Source organism: Hyperolius riggenbachi, chromosome 8, assembly GCF_040937935.1.
Source record: "Hyperolius riggenbachi isolate aHypRig1 chromosome 8, aHypRig1.pri, whole genome shotgun sequence".
NCBI lineage: Eukaryota > Metazoa > Chordata > Amphibia > Anura > Hyperoliidae > Hyperolius > Hyperolius riggenbachi.
In genome coordinates, this window is record NC_090653.1 from 110,264,156 (window position 1) to 110,287,466 (window position 23,311).

At 42.0% G+C, this 23,311-nt stretch overlaps 1 protein-coding gene across 8 annotated transcripts in view; it reads right to left on the minus strand.

Annotated features, from left to right (window-relative positions):
* The window catches only part of ATP11C (ATPase phospholipid transporting 11C), a 293,155-nt gene that overhangs the window by 83,572 nt on the left and 186,272 nt on the right, over positions 1-23,311 (minus strand). For all 8 annotated transcript variants that reach the window (XM_068251002.1, XM_068251001.1, XM_068251005.1 and 5 more), the window contains exons 10-13: positions 15,880-15,961; positions 14,265-14,415; positions 11,657-11,854; positions 2,945-3,088 (exon numbers count right to left, since the gene is read on the minus strand). In XM_068251002.1, coding sequence (XP_068107103.1) covers positions 2,945-3,088; positions 11,657-11,854; positions 14,265-14,415; positions 15,880-15,961 — 575 coding nt within the window. The remainder of the gene's footprint in view (positions 1-2,944; positions 3,089-11,656; positions 11,855-14,264; positions 14,416-15,879; positions 15,962-23,311) is intronic.

The window sequence follows — 23,311 nt, forward strand, 5'->3', positions numbered from 1 at the left end:
CAGTGGTGTGAAAAACTATTTGCCCCCTTCCTGATTTATTATTCTTTTGCATGTTTGTCACACTTAAATGTTTCTGCTCATCAAAGATAACATAATTGAACACAAAATGCAGTTTTAAATGATGTTTTTTATTATTTAGTGAGAAAAAAAAACTCCAAATCTACATGGCCCTGTGTGAAAAAGTGATTGCCCCCCTTGTTAAAAAAATAACTTAACTGTGGTTTATCACACCTGAGTTCAATTTCTGTAGTCACCCCCATGCCTGATTACTGCCACACCTGTTTCAATCAAGAAATCGCTTAAATAGGAGCTATCTGACACAGATAAGTAGACCAAAAGCACCTCAAAAGCTAGACATCATGCCAAGATCAAAAGAAATTCAGGAACAAATGAGAACAAAGTACTGTAATTGAGATCTATCAGTCTGGTAAAGGTCATAAAGCCATTTCTAAAGCTTTGGGACTCCAGCGAACCACAGTGAGAGCCATTATCCACAAATGGCAAAAACATGGAACAGTGATGAACCTTCCCAGGAGTGGCTGGCCGAACAAAATTACCCCAAGAGCGCAGAGAAAACTCATCCGAGAGGCCACAAAAGACCCCAGGACAACACCTAAAGAACTGCAGGCCTCACTTGCCTCAATTAAGGTCATTGTTCATGACTCCACCATAAGAAAGAGACTGGGCAAAAACGGCCTGCATGGCAGATATCCAAGGCGCAAACCACTTTTAAGCAAAAAGAACATTAAGGCTCGTCTCAATTTTGCTAAAAAAAACATCTCAATGATTGGCAAGACTTTTGGGAAAATACCTTGAGACAAAAGTTGAACTTTTTGGAAGGTGCATGTCCCGTTACATCTGGCGTAGAAGTAACACAGCATTTCAGCAAAAGAACATCATACCAACAGTAAAATATGGTGGTGGTAGTGTGATGGTCTGGGGTTGTTTTGCTGCTTCAGGACCTGGAAGGCTTGCTGTGATAGATGGAACCATGAATTCTACTGTCTACCAAAAAATCCTGAAGGAGAATGTCCGGCCATCTGTTCGTCAACTCAAGCTTAAGTGATCTTGGGTGCTGCAGCAGGACAGTGACCCAAAACACACCAGCAAATCCACCTCTGAATGGCTGAAGAAAAACAAAATGAAGACTTTGGCGTGGCCTAGTCAAAGTCCTGACCTGAATCCTATTGAGATGTTGTGGCATGACATTAAAAAGGCGGTTCATGCTAGAAAACCCTCAAATAAAGCTGAATTACAACAATTCTGCAAAGATGAGTGGGCCAAAATTCCTCCAGAGCGCTGTAAAAGACTTGTTGCAAGTTATCACAAACGCTTGATTGCAGTTATTGCTGCTAAGGGTGGCCCAACCAGTTATTAGGTTCAGGGGGCTATTTCTTTTTCACACAGGGCCATGTAGGTTTTGAGTTATTTTTCTCACTAAATAATAAAAACCACCATTTAAAACTGCATTTTGTGTTCAATTATGTTATCTTTGACTAATAGTTAACGGTTTTTGATGAGCAGAAACATTTAATTGTGACAAACATGCAAAAGAATAAGAAATCAGGAAGGGGGCAAATAGTTTTTCACACCACTGTATATGGTAAAATAAATAAGGGTGCTTCGTCTCTGGTACACTTTAAGTCTCAGAGTAAGATGGATTGGTGCACAGCACTTTTTTTGTTTCATTTTTGCAAAAGGCAACAACTTACATAACATTGCTTTATGCATAATTCTGTTCAAATAACGTTCTATAAAAAGCTGTGCCTGAGCTGGGACTTTGACGCAGTTAGTGACCACAGTATCATCCTTGTATGGTGCCTGGGGGAGTTATGTCCTAGGTTGGCATCCTTACCAGAACACTGTCTGCAAGCAGTTTGTATGTCAAACACCCCCCCCCCCCCCCCACCACCACCACCCCGGTTTATGTGTTGTCTCCTGGCAGGGCCATTTCTGAACATTTTGAGAGTTACAGTCAAGTTACCAACTCAAAACGAATTGGCAACGTACAAAAACCTGATCTGCCCTTTTCTATATTTGTACTTTTTAAATAGAAGCATCCCGGCACATGTTTACAGCAACACAATAAAACCTGGAGCGCGCACAAGCTTAATTAGCACATTCAAAGCTGCAGCCTAATTATTCTAATTAAAATGACTCTGTAAATGTATTTACCATATAATTACACCACAGCTAACACATGCATTCTATCACGTAAAAAAAACCCCGTACACTACCTTACATAACATGGTTCCTTACTGCCCCCTCCAGCTATTGGTGCCCTAGGCAACTGCCTAGTCCCTCTATACCCCAAATCATGTTTCCATCTGGGTGTTCTGGCTTTATTCCACATTCATAAAGTAGGTAGGTTAATTGGTTATAACACTAATAAAAGGGACTGTTAGTGGTATCATTAGTCTAATGCCTGCAAAGTGCTGAGAAAAAGTGTCAGCAATATAAATAGATTATGAAGGAAAAAAAAAATCAATCACCCACACATTCTCTCCATAGTAAACATACTGCAATGTAAGAAGCTCACAGAGCCTATATGTAATGTCAATCTGAAAACACATCACAACTTTTTTGTTTCTCAGTTGTGATCGACATTTTTTTTTGGTCTAGTCATGATTAAAAAAAATAAATTTTTTTAAATAAACTGATCAGGCTTTGTCCCTTGCTTTTGAAGCCATTCAACAAGGAACCATGGTCACCATAAAGTGGTGATCAAGAGCTATGCAGAATACAGCGTCTGATGACTTCTTGCAAAGGTGGGGTGCCCTGCAGACATATGCTAATAGTAAGGTGTATGCTGGGAAATGATACAGCACTTAAAGGAGGTACAATATATGAAATATGCTTTATGATGGACATCATTCATATAAAAAGTGTAATGTAACTGTTATATTCAAACAGGAGGCCAAACCTACGACACAATGCAAATTACCTTAGAAGCTCTTACAAAAGCTCCAACAGGGCCGTCAGTTACATCTCCAGAATCATTGTATTTGTAGCCATCTATACAGCATTCAATAAACTCCATGGAGTTCTCTGTTAGAGTCCCAGTTTTATCTGTAAATATATATTCCACCTGTGGAACAGATCAAAAAACAGTCTATGGTAAATATATAGGCTAGCACTCTCTCTGCTGGAACATACAAGGCCGAAACCCACTGGCAGCACTTTCCATGCGCTTACTGATAGTCAGTGATTTGCAAAGGGCTAGCACTGTGGAACCATATGAGGGGGAATCCACTACAACGCTTGTGATTTTGTGAAAAAGCACTGCATGTAGCGCTTTTTGAGTGATCACAATTGTAAGAATGCAGGGGAATCTCACACTCCTTTAAATCACAATGGAAATCGCTTTTAAGATGCTTTAACACATCGCAAAACGCTTAGCGTTTGCAATTGCGATTTTCAATTGCTAGTGGGTCCCAGCGTTAAAGGGAATCTGAAGCAAAAATAAACGTATGATATAATGAATTGCATTAATAGCAAAGAAATTATTATACTATCGTTTCCAGTAGAGTACATAAAGAAAATAATTAAGAAACTCCAGATATCTATGCAAAAGAGCTTTTCTGAGCTCTCTGACCCAACTTGGGTCTCTAGGTTTTCAGGGGCACTTATAAATAAAAGAAACAGTCACAGACAGATTTAGATAGAATTTGCAGGGAAGTTGAAAGGGTCATTAGCACTGCTTGTTTTATAGTTTAACCACTTCACCTCAAAGGGTTTTCCCCATAAAAAAACAGCAATTTTCACCTGTCAGCGCTCCTTCCATTTATTCACCTATAACTTTATCACTATTATCACAATGAAAAAAATCTATAGCTTGTTTTTTTTCACCACTGATTAGGCTTTCTTTGGGGTGTACTTTTTGCTAAGATTTGCTTATTTTATTCTAACTTGGTTTTAAGCTGGAATAATAAGAAAAAAATGTAATAAAATTCATTATTTCTCAGTTTTTGGCCATTATAGTTTTAAAATAAAACCTGCTACCGTAATTAAAACCCACACATTTTATTTGCTCATTTGTCCCAGTTTATTGCAACGTTTAAAGTTTTTCCCTCGTACAATGTATGGCGACAATATTTTATTTAGAAATAAAGGTGCATTTTTTCAGTTGTGTGTCTATCCCTAATTACAAGCACATAATTAATAAAGTAATTGTAGTATACAGTTTTTGTATACATATTAAAAAAAAGTTCAGTCCCTAAGGTAACCATTTATGTATTTTTTTTTTATTTGTAATTTTTTTTTTAGTAGAATTACTATTAGTACGGAACCGGAACCAGTGCGTGGACGGGATTTGTGAATGGCAGAGGTGTCTGAATAGACTGCTGCAGCCATTCACAGGGGGACTTAGATCAATGAATGAAATGTGTGTTCCCATTCATTGATCTAGCAGCTAACGATCAACGGTAATTAGTGGCGGTACCGAGCGCTGGGGGGGGGGGATTTGTGTGTGTGCACGGTGGGAGGGGCGTAGTAGCTACGCGCCTGCACAAAGTTGTGGCATTTTGCAGGGGCGTCGTTACTCGTCCCGGGGTAGGGGAAGTGGTTAAAATACAGAGTGTGGCTTGTAATTGCTAATATGACAGAATTATGCAATGTTATAAAAATATGGCAATAAAAATGAGACTTTTTTCTTTGCTACTAATGTTCTATTAATGACCCCTACTACACATACAATTCCTTATATCATAGGGTTTCTTCGCTTCAGTGTCACTTTAACCGTTACATGGAAATGCTTAAAGCGAAACCGTGACCAAGAATTGAACCTCATCCCAATCAGTAGCTGATTTTTACATGAGCCCTTTTACATGAGAAATCTATTCCTTTTCACAAATGGATCATCAGGGGCGCTGTATGGCTGATATTGTGGTAAAATCCCTCCCTCAAGAAACTCTGAGGACCATGGTACTCCTGGCAGTTTCCTGTCTGTGAACCTTGTTGCATTGTGGGAAATAGCTGTTTATAGCTGTTTCCAACTGCCAAAAAAGCAAGCAGCAAGCATACATTTTAAATCGGCGCAGGAAGACTTGGGCGCAGGATACAGCCGGTATATGGCTGATCCTGCTGCTGCACAATTCCCGGCTGTGTTAATTACTATTCCCCCTCCAGGCCACCATGGATGGTGGGGAATGATATAATTTGGCTTCCAGCAATTGCTTGAGGCCGAATTATTGTGTTTTAGAAGCAACTTCAGCTCCGTCTTCTGACTGTGCTGACGTTACTCACTGAGCGCCGCTATAGATGTAATTCCTTTTACAGTCTATGGTGGCGCCAGCAGCGCCCAAATCTTCCTGCGCTGAAAATCACTGCTCCAAGCAGCAGCTACATCACCTGCCAGCAGTAAAAATGTCACCATGTGATAAATGTCAGAATGTAAATCAGGGATTTAAAAGATTTTACAATGGGGAAACACTGACTAAATCATTTACACTTAAGTAATGTAAAAATGAAGCACTTTTTATATTACATTATTTTCACTGGAGTTCCTCTTTAAGTGCAATTAACCTCCCTGGCGGTGACCCAGAGCTATGCTCGGGCTAGCCGTTGGGAGCTCAATGCAGAGCAATGGAGTGTAGGGGGCATTTTTACTCATCTCCTAGGGGATCAAGACGCAGGCAGCCATTCCTCTCCACTAAGGCTCTGAATCACTCTGGTGAGATCGCTGTCAGTCTACTATTTCATCAAGTTAAATATTATATTAAAGAGAGATTTTAACCACTTTACCCCCAGCGGTGCGGATTTCTACATCCCTTTTTCCATCCTTTCACCCCCAGGGAAGAAATCCGCACCTCTTGCCGCTCCTGCCGCTGTCCGCGCTCCCGCTCGCTCATCCGCGCGCCCGTGCATGCTGCCGCCTGCTCGCCTGGAGATAAATCAACGGGAAAAACCTTTCGTTGATCTAAGCCCCCCGCAATGATCAGCTGCTTCTACAAGAAGCAGCGCGATCAATGTGAAAAAAAAGTTTCCCAGCCTCCCTGAACTTCCTGCAAGCGTACTTCCTGTATGCTTGCAGGTCGCATAAACAAAAACTTACTGTGGCCAACTAGTAAAACTACACCCTAAAGCATTTTTCATATACAAATATATTAGTTATACACTAAAAATTAACTTATTACCTCCCACACTACCCAATTTTTTTTTTTTTGCAATTAAAAAAAAAATTACAATTTACTGAAGTTACTGAACTTTTTAAATATTTATGTCAAGAGGGTATAACACTGTTACTTTATAAACTATGGGCTTGTAATTAGGGATGGACACAAAACTGAAAAAAATGCACCTTTATTTCCAAATAAAATATTGGCGCCAAATAGGGACATAAATTAAACCGTTTTATAACCGGGACAAAAGGGCAAATAAATTTCGTGGGTTTTAATTACAGTAGCATGCATTATTTAAAAACTATAAAGGCCGAAAACTGAAAAATTCTCCACATTTTTTCCTATTTTCCCATTAAAACACATTTAGAATAAAATAATTCTTGGCATAATGTCCCACCTAAAGAAAGCCTAATTGGTGGCGAAAAGAACAAGATATAGTTCATTGTATTGTGATAAGTAATTATAAAGTTATAGACGAATGAATGGAAGGAGCGCTGAAAGGTGAAAATGTATCTGGTGCTCAAGGGGTGAGGGCTCGTTTCCACTATCGCGAATCTGCATGCGTCCAATGCATGCAGATTCGCACATGTAATGCAAGTGGATGGGCCTGTTTCCACTGTAGCGTTGTTGAGGTGCGTTTTTTTCAGCGGTAAAAAAACGCACAAAAGAGCCAACGAATTCGCCTGCGAGTGGAATGCATGCGAATCGCCGCTAATGTATTTAATAGTAAAAACGCATGCGTTTGTTACATGCGTTTTTACCCGCGATTTCGCACCTTTTTCAATTTTATTTTGCCCTGGCAGTGTCATGGTTAATTTCGCATGGCACCCTGCCATGCGAAATCGCACGCGAAATCGCGGGTAAAAACGCATGCGGAAACGCATCCGCATGCGTTTTTACAAGCGTCGGAATGCCGGCGAAATCGCGTCGCAACAGTGGAAACAAGCCCTAAAACGCATCAGTGGTCAAGTGGTTAAGATATCGTAGTGGAGTTAGGGGGAGGTTTTCAGCATCCCTGAACCACTAACAATCTGTAACCACCTTGGCAAAGTTTCCATATGGCCACAGCATTCCTGGAAGCTGGATTAGCCAGGTCATGTTCCCCATATAACACTGCCAGTTTGTTTCTGTCTAAGTTTAATGGAGTAAAAGGCTCCATTAACTTGCTGTTATCAGTCTAAGAGTGAAATTCAATAAAAAGGTTTTAAATAAATACAGGCTTTAACTTCTGTCTTCATTCCAACATCTTTCTGTTGTCTACAAACCAGTCCAATGAGATCAGCTGCCAATAAAGAGGTACTCATTGACTGGCTGAAAATTGAGTCTGCAAAACTCTTAGGCCTGGAACCCACTGAAATCAGCAAACGCAAAACGCAACCGCTAGCGTTTTGTCTGAGCGGTTTGCAAGCAGATTCATGCGCGTTTTTGGTCGTGTTTTGCAACATTGTATTTTTTTGCCCAGCGGGTGCGTAGCGTTTTGCGTTTTTATCCTGATTGGTCCTGTGAATTATTTTTTATTTTGTTACAGTGTGCTGAACCGCAAAACGCTAGCAAAACCGCACAGTTTAGGTTTTGCTGAGCGTTTCTGCTAGCGTTTCAATACTTTACATTGAAGCGCTAACGCTCCCAAAATGCTGCAGGTCCTGCGTTTGCGTTTCTGGGAAACGCAAACGCTCCTGTGGAAGTTGCCCCATCCATTAACATTAGCCCAGCGTTTTGGCAAACTGCTAGCGTATTGCAGTGCTGCCAAAACGCTGCCAAAAGCGCTCCTGTGGGTTCCAGCCCTTAGGGCCATATGCAATTATATTTTTCACCCAAGTTTTCTCCTAGGTGATATTTTCATACCCTGTCATAAAATGCCTTTTAAGCCACGAGCAAGCAAGAAAATATTTAAAATAAAATTTGATAGTACATTTTCGACAACTTTTGGGTACTTTTTCAGTTGTAAAATGCTGAAAAATTAGTTAAGAGGGAAGGTGAAAAATTATCTCCTAGGAGAAAACTCAGGAGAAATTTTTTTATTGCATATGGGCCTTAGTGCCTTTTACACTATACACACCAAGTTATAACGCAAAACACAAGTCTTCTCAAAGCAGTATGGCTGCTTTAAGTCATGCATGGCAGACATGCGCGCAATAGGCAAAATAACGTGCAGGGGTGAGTTGTGCACTGCACCAGAGCAGCGCTGTGCACACCAGCATGGTGTGAAAGAAATCTAAGCCAGAACTTAGGTTTCTATTAAGTTGTCGGAACACTCAACAAGATGCAAATTATTCCAAGTTGATGCAGGCTCTTGCAAATTTTGTATGATAACTTATGCAGCTTGAAAATGGACCAATCAAAACTCCACCTTCAACAATTAAATTCCCTGTTAGAGAATGTAGAGATATAAAATATAACTTTTATTAATTTATACTAAAACCATATTTGATATATTTTTCCTTATAAACCAAATGAGGTAGGTGTATTTATATTAGTAATCAATATATGACCTATGGGTCCATATAATACTTGAGTCCACCTATTCCTCACTAAAGATTGCTTAAAGGAATACTGTAGGGGTGTCGGGGGAAAATGAGTTGCAGTTACCCGGGGCTTCTAATGGTCCCCCACAAACATCCTGTGCCCACGCAGCCACTCACCGATGCTCTGGCCCCGCCTCCTGTTCACTTCTGGAATTTCAGACTTTAAAGTCTGAAAACCACTGTGCCTGCGTTGCCGTGTCCTCGCTTCCCCTGATATCACCAGGAGTGCACGGCACAGGCAATACTGGGCCTGCGCAGTACGCTCCTGGTGCCATCAGCGGGAGTGAGGACACGGCAACGCAGGCGCAGTGGTTTTCAGACTTTAAAGTCTGAAATTCCAAAAGTGAACAGGAGGCGGGGCCAGAGCATCGGTGAGTGGCTGCGAGGGCACAGGATGTCTGCGGGGGACCATTAGAAGCCCCGGGTAACTTCAACTCATTTTCCCCCAACCCCCCTACAGTATCCCTTTAAGCGCTATTTACAATTCCCCCCACCACAAATCCAACATGTTTCAACCCCCTCTTATGGAGCCGTCGTCAGGGACAGAGTGCTAAGTGCTAGGGTATAGAGTGCATAAGAACATTACATTGCAATCATTATATACAGGAAAATAAAAAAGAGAGCTGTGCTCCCAAGCTCAGTCAAGCATCAACTGAGATGTGGTGCTTAACAGCCTTATATACTGGTCAGATGGGTGGGACTGGGTAATTTTGTATCCACCCTCCAGAGGAATAATCCTATTGGCTGCAGCATCTATCCATCAACCATTACATTGTGCTCATTGGCTGCCATATCCTCGGCAATGATGCGGAAAAACACTGTTTACAATTGTGCTATTGTTCCCAAAAAACACTAGTGTGGTAAGCGCAGCTGTAAGAATCATGTCTCTTACCAGCGGACTTCCTCCTATAACGCCGGCTGATATCGGCAAACGCCGTCCCTTTCCCCCATAGGAAAGCATTAGAGGCCTCCCATTGGTCAACAGCTTCTCATGTGCCTCCTACACTGCTTACGTCACAGGACTCCGCTCATCCCTCATAGGAGCGCTCGTGAGTAGTTTCCATTGGAGGATTCACTCACAATCGCCGCCCCTCCACCAATCAGCACTCGTTTCGCTCGTAGCTGCATTGTTTATAAACAATGCAGCTCATCTTATGAGCTTAGAGACTAATATATTAGTGGCAATATTACGTAAAATCATAAACGGGGGAAGCTCCATGCATACAGGCTCTCAGATACATTGTAAGGATTCTCTTCATGTATATATATACTCCACTCAATACACATATTCTTTGTCATTCAGAGCTTTATATAATCCTGAACTCCAGCATCATTGATTTAAAGATACAGACAGTAATTTCATGCTAAGGCATATGTTCAGCCACATTGAGCACAGATATAACATTCTGTGTTAGCGTTTCCATACTAGACGGCGGTCATTATTACTCATCCACTTAATATATATAGTGTGATGAATAATTCTGTATATTCTTATCACTCACATATAGCCACATTACTTTATTCACTCCTCTTCACACTATTGGTTAAAGAATAGGTGGGGGGTCTAACAACTCTTTCCCCACAAACCCTTTTATCCAATTTGTCATATTATATTGTACATTACTATAGATGAGAGCTAACATACAGTATATGTATATATCTCTGACCACACATCCATTGTAGACGTTCCACATTGTATATGTATATATCTCTGACCACACATCCATTGTAGACGTTCCACAACGGGAGGGGGTTGAAACATGTTGGATTTGTGGTGGGGGGGAATTGTAAATAGCACTTAAGCAATCTTTAGTGAGGAATAGGTGGGATCAAGTATTATATGGACCCATAGGTCATATATTGATTACTAATATAAATACACCTACCTCATTTGGTTTATAAGGAAAAATATATCAAATATGGTTTTAGTATAAATTAATAAAAGTTATATTTTATATCTCTACATTCTCTAACGGGGAATTTAATTGTTGATCTGATAAAAATCAGTTTGTGTGCTTTGAAAACTCCACCTTGGCAGATCGATACAGATTGGTCTATTTTCAAAGGCTGTGGACTTCGACTCAGACTCCTCAGTTTATGAAACCTCCGACTCCAAGTACTCAAAATTGCTCCTTATTCCTTGACTTTGACTCCTTATTCTAATATTTACCAAGGCTGTGAAGGTGGTACAAAAATCGTCCGACTTCCGACTCCTCTGTTTATCAATCTACCGACTCCAGGTACCCCAAAATTGTTTAGACTCCTCAACTCTGAATCCACTTCCCTGCTATTTTTAAGCTGCATTAATTGGTAAGAAAATTCGCATAATCCTGCATCAACTCAGAATAATGTGGATGTTCATCCATATTCAAAATAAATCCTTGCTGAATTTATCCTCTATAATAAAACCCTACTGTCTCTGCGTCCCATGTCCCTGTGTGTGTCCCACATGCGCTCTGCACATGTGCAGGGACACAGAGACATTGAGGGAGAGTGATGCGCGGCGAGCGATGACGGGCGAAGGGGCCGGCGGGCGTGCGCGGGTGCCGTACACGCAAGCGGCGGAAATTTGCGGGCGCATGCGCAGTGACAGACCTAGCACGTTTTTAAACGGGCTTAGGTCCACTAGTTTGTCATATTTTCCTGCAGAAGCTATTTGGTCCCATTACCTGAGTTTGGAAGACAATGGGAGTGAGACAGTGTGCATGATAGCCAGCAGAACTACAGACTGTTATTTGCCATAGACCTACTGTGTACTCATTCCAAGTCCCTTCCTATACATACCTTTCAGAGAGAGGTATTAACCGCTACTTGCCACTGCTAGTTATCATGGGAAATGTAGTCCAGTGTTCAAAATGAAGTTGATGAAGGAGCTAGCAGAAAATCTCTCCCAGTGGCCTTGTTGCTAGCAAAATGTACCAAGGCCATCATAATTATCTATTTTTCTAATATTTTAGTGTAGGAAATTGGAGTTCCTCTTTAAGACCACCAGTTTGCTATAAACCTATTTACCTGTCCAAGCTCTTCGTTGAGATCAGATGTGTTAACCAGGGCTCCCTCCTTCATGTCTTCATCATACATTTCTTTGTCCCAAGCAATGAAGAAAGAGCCCAGGAATTTTTGCATTTCTACGGTGACGTACATGGAGACGGGAATGATGAAGTTGAAAAGGACCATAAAGGACAGGAAATCTGTAAACATCTTCAATAGCTGAAGCAGGGAAACACAAAGGTTATAGATTCAGAAATGGACATAGTTCTAAAGGAGTAGATTACCAGCACAGCTCAGTGTTAGTAGACTAAAGTGCATTGCTTCTCAGAAAAACTCTTGTAGTGGACAGGTGTCACCTACATAAGCTTTACTGGATACAACATAGGAATCAGGTTCTCCAGTGTCTTGTCCAGAGATAACATCTCACTTACCTACACCAACAGCATCAGACCTTTGCTGCCTCTCTGTGACCCAAATTTTAAGTGCACAAGACTACTAGTGTGTATACGACAATAGGGCTGTCAAAGCATGATAGCACATTACTCTGTTTGATTATGTTTGAAATGTATATTTGAATGCGGCTTTGCACCCTTAGCACTTTTTCCCTGATGACGTCTCCAATTAAGGGGGGGGGGGGTGAAACATGTTGAGTTGGTGGGGGGTTCTAATGTAAATATTGGCATTTAATTCAGTCGAGGGTACAGTGATCAAGGTTTCAATGGTAATTTTTCACTGAACCAAGGAGACCTCTTTGCTCATTGGATCCTGCCCTTGTATTTGTAATCAATGTTACTTTGTGCAGCTCTATTTTAAATAGATCAATAAAAGTTATGTTTTAGAAGCAATCTTGTAGGGTGAAAAAAAATCTGTGACCCAAATTTTATGTGCACAAGACTACTGGTGTGTATACTACAATAGGGCTGTCAGAGCATGATAGCACATCACTCTGTTTGATTATGTTTGAAATGTATATTTGAATGCTGCTTTGCACTTTGCACCCTTAGCACTTTTTCCCTGATGAAGCCTCCAATTAAGGGGGGTGAAACATGTTGAGTTGGTGGGGGGTTCTAATGTAAATATTGGCATTTAAAGAGAACCCGAGGTGGGTTTGACGAATGTTATCTGCATACAGAGGCTGGATATGCCTATACAGTGCAGTCTCTGTCGCTATAGCAAACCCCCCTAAGGTCCCCCTGCACTCTGCAATCCCTCAGAAATCACAGCCTTGCTGTCAACTCACAGCGTGTTGCAGCGGGCTGTGTTGTTCTCTATAGAGTCAGTCTGCTGCTCTCCCCACCTCCTGCAGAACTCCGGTCCCCACCTGCCTCCCTTTCCTCCCGGCTGATTAGAGGGAAGGGAGGGGGGCAGGGACCGGAGCTATGCAGGAGGCGGGGGAGCAGCCGAGACTGACACTACAGATGTAAACACAGCACGCACTGCGCGCGCGGCTGTGATCTATGTCTGATTGCAGAGTGCAGGGGGACATTAGGGGGGTTTGGAATAGCAACAGAGGCTGGGCTGTATAGACAGATCCAGCCTCTGTATGTAGATAACATTCTTCAAACACACCTCGGGTTCTCTTTAATTCAGTCGAGGGTACAGTGATCAAGGTTTTAATGGTAATTTTTCACTGAACCAAGGAGACCTCTTTGCTCATTGGATCCTGCCCTCGTATTTGTAATCAATGTTACTTTGTGCAGCTCTATTTTAAATAGATCAATAACAGTTATGTTTTAGAAGCAATCTTATAGGGCGAAAAATGTGTTTACTGATTTAGTCGGAATTTGTGTTTTGTGTATACTACAATAGTCAGATGAGATGGAAGTCATTTACGCAAGTCAATGTGGGAAATAAGAGACAGCTCTTCCTGTCTACAAATGAGCTCAGAGCGTCAGGTCAAAACTACATACAGATGTATTGTAAGGCCAGTGTGGTCAGGTACCAATTAACCAAGCAGAAGATTTTGGGGCTGTGGGAGGAAACTCATGCAGCAGCTAAAAAAGGCTAACAAGCATTGAGAAACCATAAAACTTCAGGAAACCCAACTCCTGCATGTGCAAAGAAAGCATTAGCATCAGTCACACACGCACACGCACACACAGACACAGACACACACACGTTGTTTACAATAAATTTTCCAATAATGCAAAAGTACACTGAATGTTTTTCCGTTTCAGAAGCATATCGTTCATACAATTTGGCACACATATAACAATATATTTTAACTGAACAAAGAAAAGAACAAAATATTAAATCATCTGACCCTTAATTATCAGGTATCCTCACTGGACCAGGTAGGTACTCTAAGAGGGAGGGAAATTGTTGCTGCCCCCTTGGCACTACCAAAAGTGGTTGGCACAGTGAGCTGGTTAAATAAGTGGTAGGGGACCCACGTGCTTACTGTGTCTTCTCATTATTTTCAGTTTCTTCTGCTGAACATATTCACACTGGTAATTGAGCCCATAAGCTCAGAAGCAGCATCAAATAATGGTTGGTAAAGGTAACGTGAGATAAAATTTGCACTAGTTTCTAGCAAGTTGCAGTATTCTATGTCAATGTATGTTCCATATGCAATACCACAACCACCCAAAAAAATTACCGGATCATCCTCTATATCTGCACTGCATACCTTGAATGATTCTTTCTCTTTGCGAGTTTTCTCATTGTACCAAGGTTCATCGTTAGCAGGATTATTTTGCCATACGTACTTCAACGTGGTACAGACTGTTGCTTTGGAGAGCAGTATGGACAAATAGACGATTAAAAAGGCATTAATAGACCTAGGATTATAAAAAAATTAAAATAAATAAAAGAGCGAAGGTCAAAATTTATGGTGATTTACTCAAACATTTACTGCTAATAGCATTCTCCATTAACCATTGTCAGACAGAGATGCAATATCTGGAAACGGTACCAATTTCCAGTCAAATGCTCTCCACAGTCAGCTTATTTCACAATCTGTGCAAGGTGCCCACTGTGAAAATAAGCTGGTTTTAGGAAACACTATATCTGACAGAGGAGGCAGGGAAGTGGAATGGAAGCAAACAGCTGCACAAAACACTCAGGGCGGCTAAAGCACAACTTAACAGACCAATTGCTGGGCCTTGTTTGCCTGTGATATGAACTCTTATGAATGGCCTATTTGGAATAATCTGTTACTTCAGAAACCACTAATGCAGTAGCATACAGTACAGACACAGATAATGTGAGTGCATGGTGCAGCAGTTACTGAACAGTAGTCACATGGTGCACCAGTGACTGAACAGTAGTCACACGCTCCGCTTTCTCTTGCGTCTATTCTCTTTCAGCATCATAATGGAGGTCATTGCAACGTTTGGCTTTCTGTAGATTCAGGAAACAGCGCATCAGGCTGGTAATGCACTTTCAGCTCTTGTACTGAGCACTATTTCAGGACGTGATCTGCGTACCAGAGGCGTAACTAGGGGAGACAGCACCTGTGAACACAGGAGGGCCTGAGGTGTGGAGCTGGGGTGGTGGGGGGCGCAACTACTAACCATCCTTTTTTTGATGCTCCAGATCAGGTGTTTTTGTGGCTATACATGTTAGGGGTGTGAAGATCCTGATGGCCACACTTGTTTTAGGAGCCTTGTAAGATGGACCCCCAGGCTGGGGGTGAACATTAAGGGGCCCCATCAAAGTTTTGCTGGGGGGCATAATTTGCAGTTACACCCCTGCTGCATACACAAGCATTGTAGACACTAAATGTTCACGCCCCAAATTAACATTTTTAACTATTTTAGGTGACAGTCTAATGTTGGTACGGATGTCCTCTATAATTCTGATTTCAGTAAGTAATCATACTTTTTTAATGACCAACTTTACATTTAAGGCTTTTTCTCTTGTGAAAGAATGTTATAATGTAACAGATACGCTACACATCCACAGTCAGGAGGCACAGGCACTGATCACTAGGCATAGAATGCGGTCACAAAAATTATCAACCTATTTTGGTATATACAGGTCTCAGTGGGGTCTTTTTTATGGAATTTTTTATGTGACTGTGTCCCTTAGCAAAAACATATTTTTTTTTCTTTTAGTTTGTTTGATATAGATAATTATATCCACTGTCAGGAGCTCAAAATAGAAATAGCCTTGGCATTGTGATTGTACAGAGGAAATGCTGCTATTAGAAAACATGCTAAATATACAAACCAAATGTACACAATGCACATGGGAATAAATAACAAACTACAGCAGAGTGCTGTTTATATAACTGGACTTGCTTTTCAACAGCAGAACGTTTCTGAGATTTTCCTTGGTAGTTCAAAGCCATCTTCGTCTCCATGCCAGTGTAAACTGCAACACCTGCAAACATAAAAGGCAGAGCTGTGACAACAACATCAGGTTCTCCCATGACATATAATGACACTATAAAGAAAAATACTCTGTGTTCTAACGGGAAATGCCAGTAACTAGAGCCTGAACAAGGATAGGAGGAAAATGCAATTCTCTTCCAAACTTAACAATCTTGGTAGATGTTATACTGACATATGGAGATGTACATATAGAACCGCTACAGTGCTAAACAGCCAATTTTTGTCCGTTTTATTGCATCACAAAACTGACAGTGAACGGATCCTAACCGGATCAGTTCACACTCGTCAGTCTGCAATGGATCCATTGCAGTAAGTGGACCTCACTTTATTCAGTCTGATTTTCCTGGACCAGCAGATGCGTTTCACATATATAGCCTAAGGTTGCATGCATCCGGCCTGGTCTCCAGCCACACCACAAAAGAACATCAAAATGGACACAACACTGTGCCCTCCCACTTGCCGTTAGTGGTTTAGCTGCAGATGGGAACCTAGGATAAGGGTGAATATATCTATGCACACTAGGGGCTTGATTCACTAAGACAAATAGCATGCCTTATCAAAGTGAACACGCCTTTATCAACAATAACATGCCTTATCAGAGTAGCATAGCAAGCGCTACGAACCTGCAGGGGTTCGGTGCAGGACGAGTGGAACTCTCGTCGTTGCCAATTAGCAGGCATAAGTACGCTAGGCTACTCTGATGAGGCGTGTTAACTTTGATAAGGCGTGCTATTTGTCTTAGTGAATCAAGTCCTAGCAGTGGAGTATGTAACAAGAAAAAGAGAAGAGATCGAGAGCCCCCAATGGTGTATTATCGTTTGGTATAAGGCACAATTATGGAAAAGAAGAGTTTATACTCACAAGTATGGGTTGCCAATAGGGGCAACCACTTCGATCGCAGGCGAGGAGATTAGACCTGTCCTCGCTCAGGTTAAGAAAGTCGCTCTCCGTAGAAGAAAAAACGAGGGGTGTCAACACCCATCCACCAGGTGGATCAAAATGTACTCAAAAGTAAGGAGGCGCCAGAAGAATAAAAGGAGGATCAGATTTAAAAAGTTAAAATTGTAGGTGGCAATGGTGGACTTGCTCACCTCACAAAGAGCACAAGCACTGGTTCAGTGTAATAAAATTATACAATTTAATTATTACTCCTTATCAGAAAAAACAAAATTGCAACGCGTTTCACGGATCTCAAGTCCGCTTCCTCAGGCAACAAAAATCACACAGGCAGGAGCAACTAAAAAACAGGAAATATAAGGAACAAAAAATGAACAAATAAATAAATAAAAGTGGAAATGAGGAAAATGATAAATAAGGGGGGAAGGGGGGGGGGGGGGGGGGGAAACAATAATGAACAGAACATCATAAAAACAGAGCCCTATGTCATTATCCGTACATAGTTACACTCATCAATATATGTACCTTGATCAACATAAAACACATTCCATTGTGTGATCTTATCAACATAAAAAGAATAAACGTATATCTCCGTGAGCACATATCTGTATATGAAGTTATCCATCTAACAGAAGGAGGGGAAACTTTCAGGGCCCCAGGGGTCCCTTAGAAGCAGATATGTATATTCTTGATAAAGACATATGTATGAAAAACATCATTGTGTAAAGAGCAAGCGACCCGCCCTCTGTAAGGTCCCTGTGTGGAGAGGATCTGTGTAGTGTGATAAAAAAACACATATATGTATATATATATATATATATATATATGTATATACCTCTCATGTGCAATACAAACACAAGCACCCTGAGCGTGAGTCGTGTTTGTTCCCACATGCTGGGAGTGGTGGTACCCCTTACATATAGGTGTATGTTGTGGTTGGTTTCTCAAGCTGGGAATAATAATCCCCCTTATATATAAATAAGTGTGTGCTGTTTATTGTCCCCGAGTTGTGTGTGTGCCCACATACAGCGTCAGGGTCTCAGGTAAGAAAGGAAGCCCCCCGGGATGTGAGGAATGCGCATACCCTCCCCCCCGGGGTGGGCGACCACCTGCTGCCTGGGTAGGGCCTGTGGGTATGGATGGCAAAGATATCCCCGTAATGACACTGGCGCGTATGGAGGGGGGGGGGGGACAGAAAGGAGAAGAGGGGACTTACCCGTAGTGCTACGCAGATACGTATGGTGCCTCCGCTGTGGTCTGGCGCCATTTTTCTGTGGAATATATTCCTCCTGAGGTGGGAGGTTGCAACCCACTGAGGGGCGGGGTGTAGCTTGCCGTAGCCTACGCTGTCTGATCAGCTAGTAGGTTGTGGGTCCCGGCGGAAGTGCGTGAGGTATGGGCAGGAAGCCCATTTCCTCATTTCTATTGTGGGCAATACACCTCCATGTTGTGTGCCCAGCTAGTGGGCTCTACCTTCCGGCGGAAGTATGTCACGTGTGGGCAGGAGGCCCAAATACCCATCTCCTCTGTGGGTAAATTGCTGTTATAGGGTGGCTGCGCATCAGAGTGAACACAGCGCTTGCCAAGGGGAAGGAAGTGTGGAGCGGCAGACTATAGGACCTAAGGTGTATATGGATATATATATACATTTTAATAAAAATTAATTAAAATAAATTATAGATCCAGGTGTGGATTCCCTTTGTGTGTGAGATTTAGTATACACACGATGGTATAGTTGATGGTGATAGGAATGGGAAGCTCTCTACTCCCTCTTGTGGCTAAAGGGCTAATTGCCATGAATGTAAAAATGATTTAAAACAAAGGGTAAAAAAGATGTAAAAATTAGGTATATATAAAAAAAAAGGGGGGGGGTACATATATGCATACATGCATATATGTACATGCATCTACACACACGCACACATACAAAGGATTAGAGGAGCATCGGTCAGGGACTGAAATATTCTGTCCTGTCCGTGATCTTTGCCATATGGTTAAAAAACAGTCACCATGTGGACGATAGCCCCTGCAACAACATGATCAGGATAGGAGCACCTAACCTGTAGTACATCACACGTAAAAAGTACATAAAAAGTATAAGTATATACATCCATATACACATATAAGAATACATACAATATACAAGAATTTTGTACACAAGACGACAAATACATAACAAGCATTATTAAAAGAAAGCGACTTTGTAGGGTGTTTCGGTTATGGGTTTTGCTGATAGAACTGGGGATACTATGGGAAAAGGAGAAGGAAGAGCAGAGAGGACGGGGGAGGGGGGAGGGGGAGGGGGGGGGGGGGGGGGGAGGGAAGAACAGACAAAAGTCTACTTAATCCTCCCGGCAGACCCATTATATCTGGTATTAACTCAATCACCAGCAACCTATCCAAATTCATAGACCTACACTTACAAAAACATGTTCGAAAACTGGACTCATATACGAGGGACTCCCAACACCTCATTGAAATATTAAAGGACTACGAATGGAAAACAGAATACACCTGGCTGACATGCGATGTATCTGCACTTTATACTAACATTACACATGAATTTGGCATGGAAGCCATAGAATTCTACCTACAATCCGACCCAGACATGCCACAAATACAAAAAATCTTTCTTCTCCAATGCGTAGATTTCATACTCACGCACAACTACTTCACTTTTTTGGACACCACGTACAAACAAATAGGGGGCACGGCGATGGGCAGCAGCTTCGCGCCAAGCTATGCCAACCTAGCCATGGGCCTACTTGAGACCATATATATCCTGAACAACAACCCATTCAAAGAACACATTGTCTTATACAGGCGCTATATAGACGATTTGGTGTTCATCTGGCAGGGAGACACAGCCCACATTCCATCATTCATCCAATACCTCAACTCCAACAGGGCCAAACTTTCATTCACTTCCCAACACAGCAACACATCCCTGGAGTTCCTAGATTTGGTCTTGTTTCATGAGAACAATACCATTAAAACCAAAACCCATTTCAAAAAGGTAGACTCGAATAGTTATATCCATTTCGGTAGCTTTCATCACAGACCATGGACCACCAATACCCCCTATAATCAATTTAAACGAATCTACAAGAACTGCACAGATATCAAAGACTACGAAACGCAATCCAAAATACTAGTTAATAAATTCAAAGAGAGGAAATACCCAAAAAAACTTATTCAAAATGCAAAATATACAGCTAAATGCAAGTCAGGACCACATACTAATCATGACAGGTTACCTGAATCCAAATCTGATGTACCACTACGGTTCATCACAAAATACAGTGCCCAGCATACAGCCATCAGAGACATACTCACCCATAGATGGGAGATATTACAGCAGGACCCTTATTTATGTACACAAATCCCCAACAAACCCATCATGACCTATCGTAGAGCACCCAACCTCCGAAATTTATTGGCACCAAGCAAACTAAAGTCCCACACTGATAAGGTGACCCTACCAGGAGGGTCCTCCGCATGCCTTAAAAAACGATGCCTAGCTTGCAACTTCATCACCACCACCGATCATGTCATCTCCCACAGTAATAAGCTAGTATATCCTATACACAAACACATAAACTGTGACACCAGATATGTCATCTATGTCGCCACTTGCCCATGCCTGGTCCAATATGTGGGCCGCACCAGCCAACAACTAAAGGACAGAATAGGTCAACACAGACGCAACATTCAGAATGGCCTGGCTACCCACAGCCTTTCCAGGCACTTCGATCAGACTCACCATAGAAATGTATCCGAGGTTTCATTTATAGCATTGGAGGCCATAAACCCTATGGCTCCCGATGCTACCCTAACACTTAAAAATAGAGAAATGTACTGGATCCAGACACTCAAAACACTTACGCCCCTGGGATTGAACAAACAATTGGAAAAGACCTTCTAACAATAATGAAAATCCACATTCTGATAATCTGCCGTACACACCGATGTCTATTTCAAACCATCAGATCCCCTCCCCTGTTCTTCCCTCCCCCCCCCCCCCCTCCCCCTCCCCCCCTCCCCCGTCCTCTCTGCTCTTCCTTCTCCTTTTCCCATAGTATCCCCAGTTCTATCAGCAAAACCCATAACCGAAACACCCTACAAAGTCGCTTTCTTTTAATAATGCTTGTTATGTATTTGTCGTCTTGTGTACAAAATTCTTGTATATTGTATGTATTCTTATATGTGTATATGGATGTATATACTTATACTTTTTATGTACTTTTTACGTGTGATGTACTACAGGTTAGGTGCTCCTATCCTGATCATGTTGTTGCAGGGGCTATCGTCCACATGGTGACTGTTTTTTAACCATATGGCAAAGATCACGGACAGGACAGAATATTTCAGTCCCTGACCGATGCTCCTCTAATCCTTTGTATGTGTGCGTGTGTGTAGATGCATGTACATATATGCATGTATGCATATATGTACCCCCCCCTTTTTTTTTATATATACCTAATTTTTACATCTTTTTTACCCTTTGTTTTAAATCATTTTTACATTCATGGCAATTAGCCCTTTAGCCACAAGAGGGAGTAGAGAGCTTCCCATTCCTATCACCATCAACTATACCATCGTGTGTATACTAAATCTCACACACAAAGGGAATCCACACCTGGATCTATAATTTATTTTAATTAATTTTTATTAAAATGTATATATATATCCATATACACCTTAGGTCCTATAGTCTGCCGCTCCACACTTCCTTCCCCTTGGCAAGCGCTGTGTTCACTCTGATGCGCAGCCACCCTATAACAGCAATTTACCCACAGAGGAGATGGGTATTTGGGCCTCCTGCCCACACGTGACATACTTCCGCCGGAAGGTAGAGCCCACTAGCTGGGCACACAACACGGAGGTGTATTGCCCACAATAGAAATGAGGAAATGGGCTTCCTGCCCATACCTCACGCACTTCCGCCGGGACCCACAACCTACTAGCTGATCAGACAGCGTAGGCTACGGCAAGCTACACCCCGCCCCTCAGTGGGTTGCAACCTCCCACCTCAGGAGGAATATATTCCACAGAAAAATGGCGCCAGACCACAGCGGAGGCGCCATACGTATCTGCGTAGCACTACGGGTAAGTCCCCTCTTCTCCTTTCTGTCCTCCCCCCCCTCCATACGCGCCAGTGTCATTACGGGGATATCTTTGCCATCCATACCCACAGGCCCTACCCAGGCAGCAGGTGGTCGCCCACCCCGGGGGGGAGGGTATGCGCATTCCTCACATCCCGGGGGGCTTCCTTTCTTACCTGAGACCCTGACGCTGTATGTGGGCACACACACAACTCGGGGACAATAAACAGCACACACTTATTTATATATAAGGGGGATTATTATTCCCAGCTTGAGAAACCAACCACAACATACACCTATATGTAAGGGGTACCACCACTCCCAGCATGTGGGAACAAACACGACTCACGCTCAGGGTGCTTGTGTTTGTATTGCACATGAGAGGTATATACATATATATATATATACATATATGTGTTTTTTTATCACACTACACAGATCCTCTCCACACAGGGACCTTACAGAGGGCGGGTCGCTTGCTCTTTACACAATGATGTTTTTCATACATATGTCTTTATCAAGAATATACATATCTGCTTCTAAGGGACCCCTGGGGCCCTGAAAGTTTCCCCTCCTTCTGTTAGATGGATAACTTCATATACAGATATGTGCTCACGGAGATATACGTTTATTCTTTTTATGTTGATAAGATCACACAATGGAATGTGTTTTATGTTGATCAAGGTACATATATTGATGAGTGTAACTATGTACGGATAATGACATAGGGCTCTGTTTTTATGATGTTCTGTTCATTATTGTTTCCCCCCCCCCCCCCCTTCCCCCCTTATTTATCATTTTCCTCATTTCCACTTTTATTTATTTATTTGTTCATTTTTTGTTCCTTATATTTCCTGTTTTTTAGTTGCTCCTGCCTGTGTGATTTTTGTTGCCTGAGGAAGCGGACTTGAGATCCGTGAAACGCGTTGCAATTTTGTTTTTTCTGATAAGGAGTAATAATTAAATTGTATAATTTTATTACACTGAACCAGTGCTTGTGCTCTTTGTGAGGTGAGCAAGTCCACCATTGCCACCTACAATTTTAACTTTTTAAATCTGATCCTCCTTTTATTCTTCTGGCGCCTCCTTACTTTTGAGTACATTTTGATCCACCTGGTGGATGGGTGTTGACACCCCTCGTTTTTTCTTCTACGGAGAGCGACTTTCTTAACCTGAGCGAGGACAGGTCTAATCTCCTCGCCTGCGATCGAAGTGGTTGCCCCTATTGGCAACCCATACTTGTGAGTATAAACTCTTCTTTTCCATAATTGTGCCTTATACCAAACGATAATACACCATTGGGGGCTCTCGATCTCTTCTCTTTTTCTTGTTACATA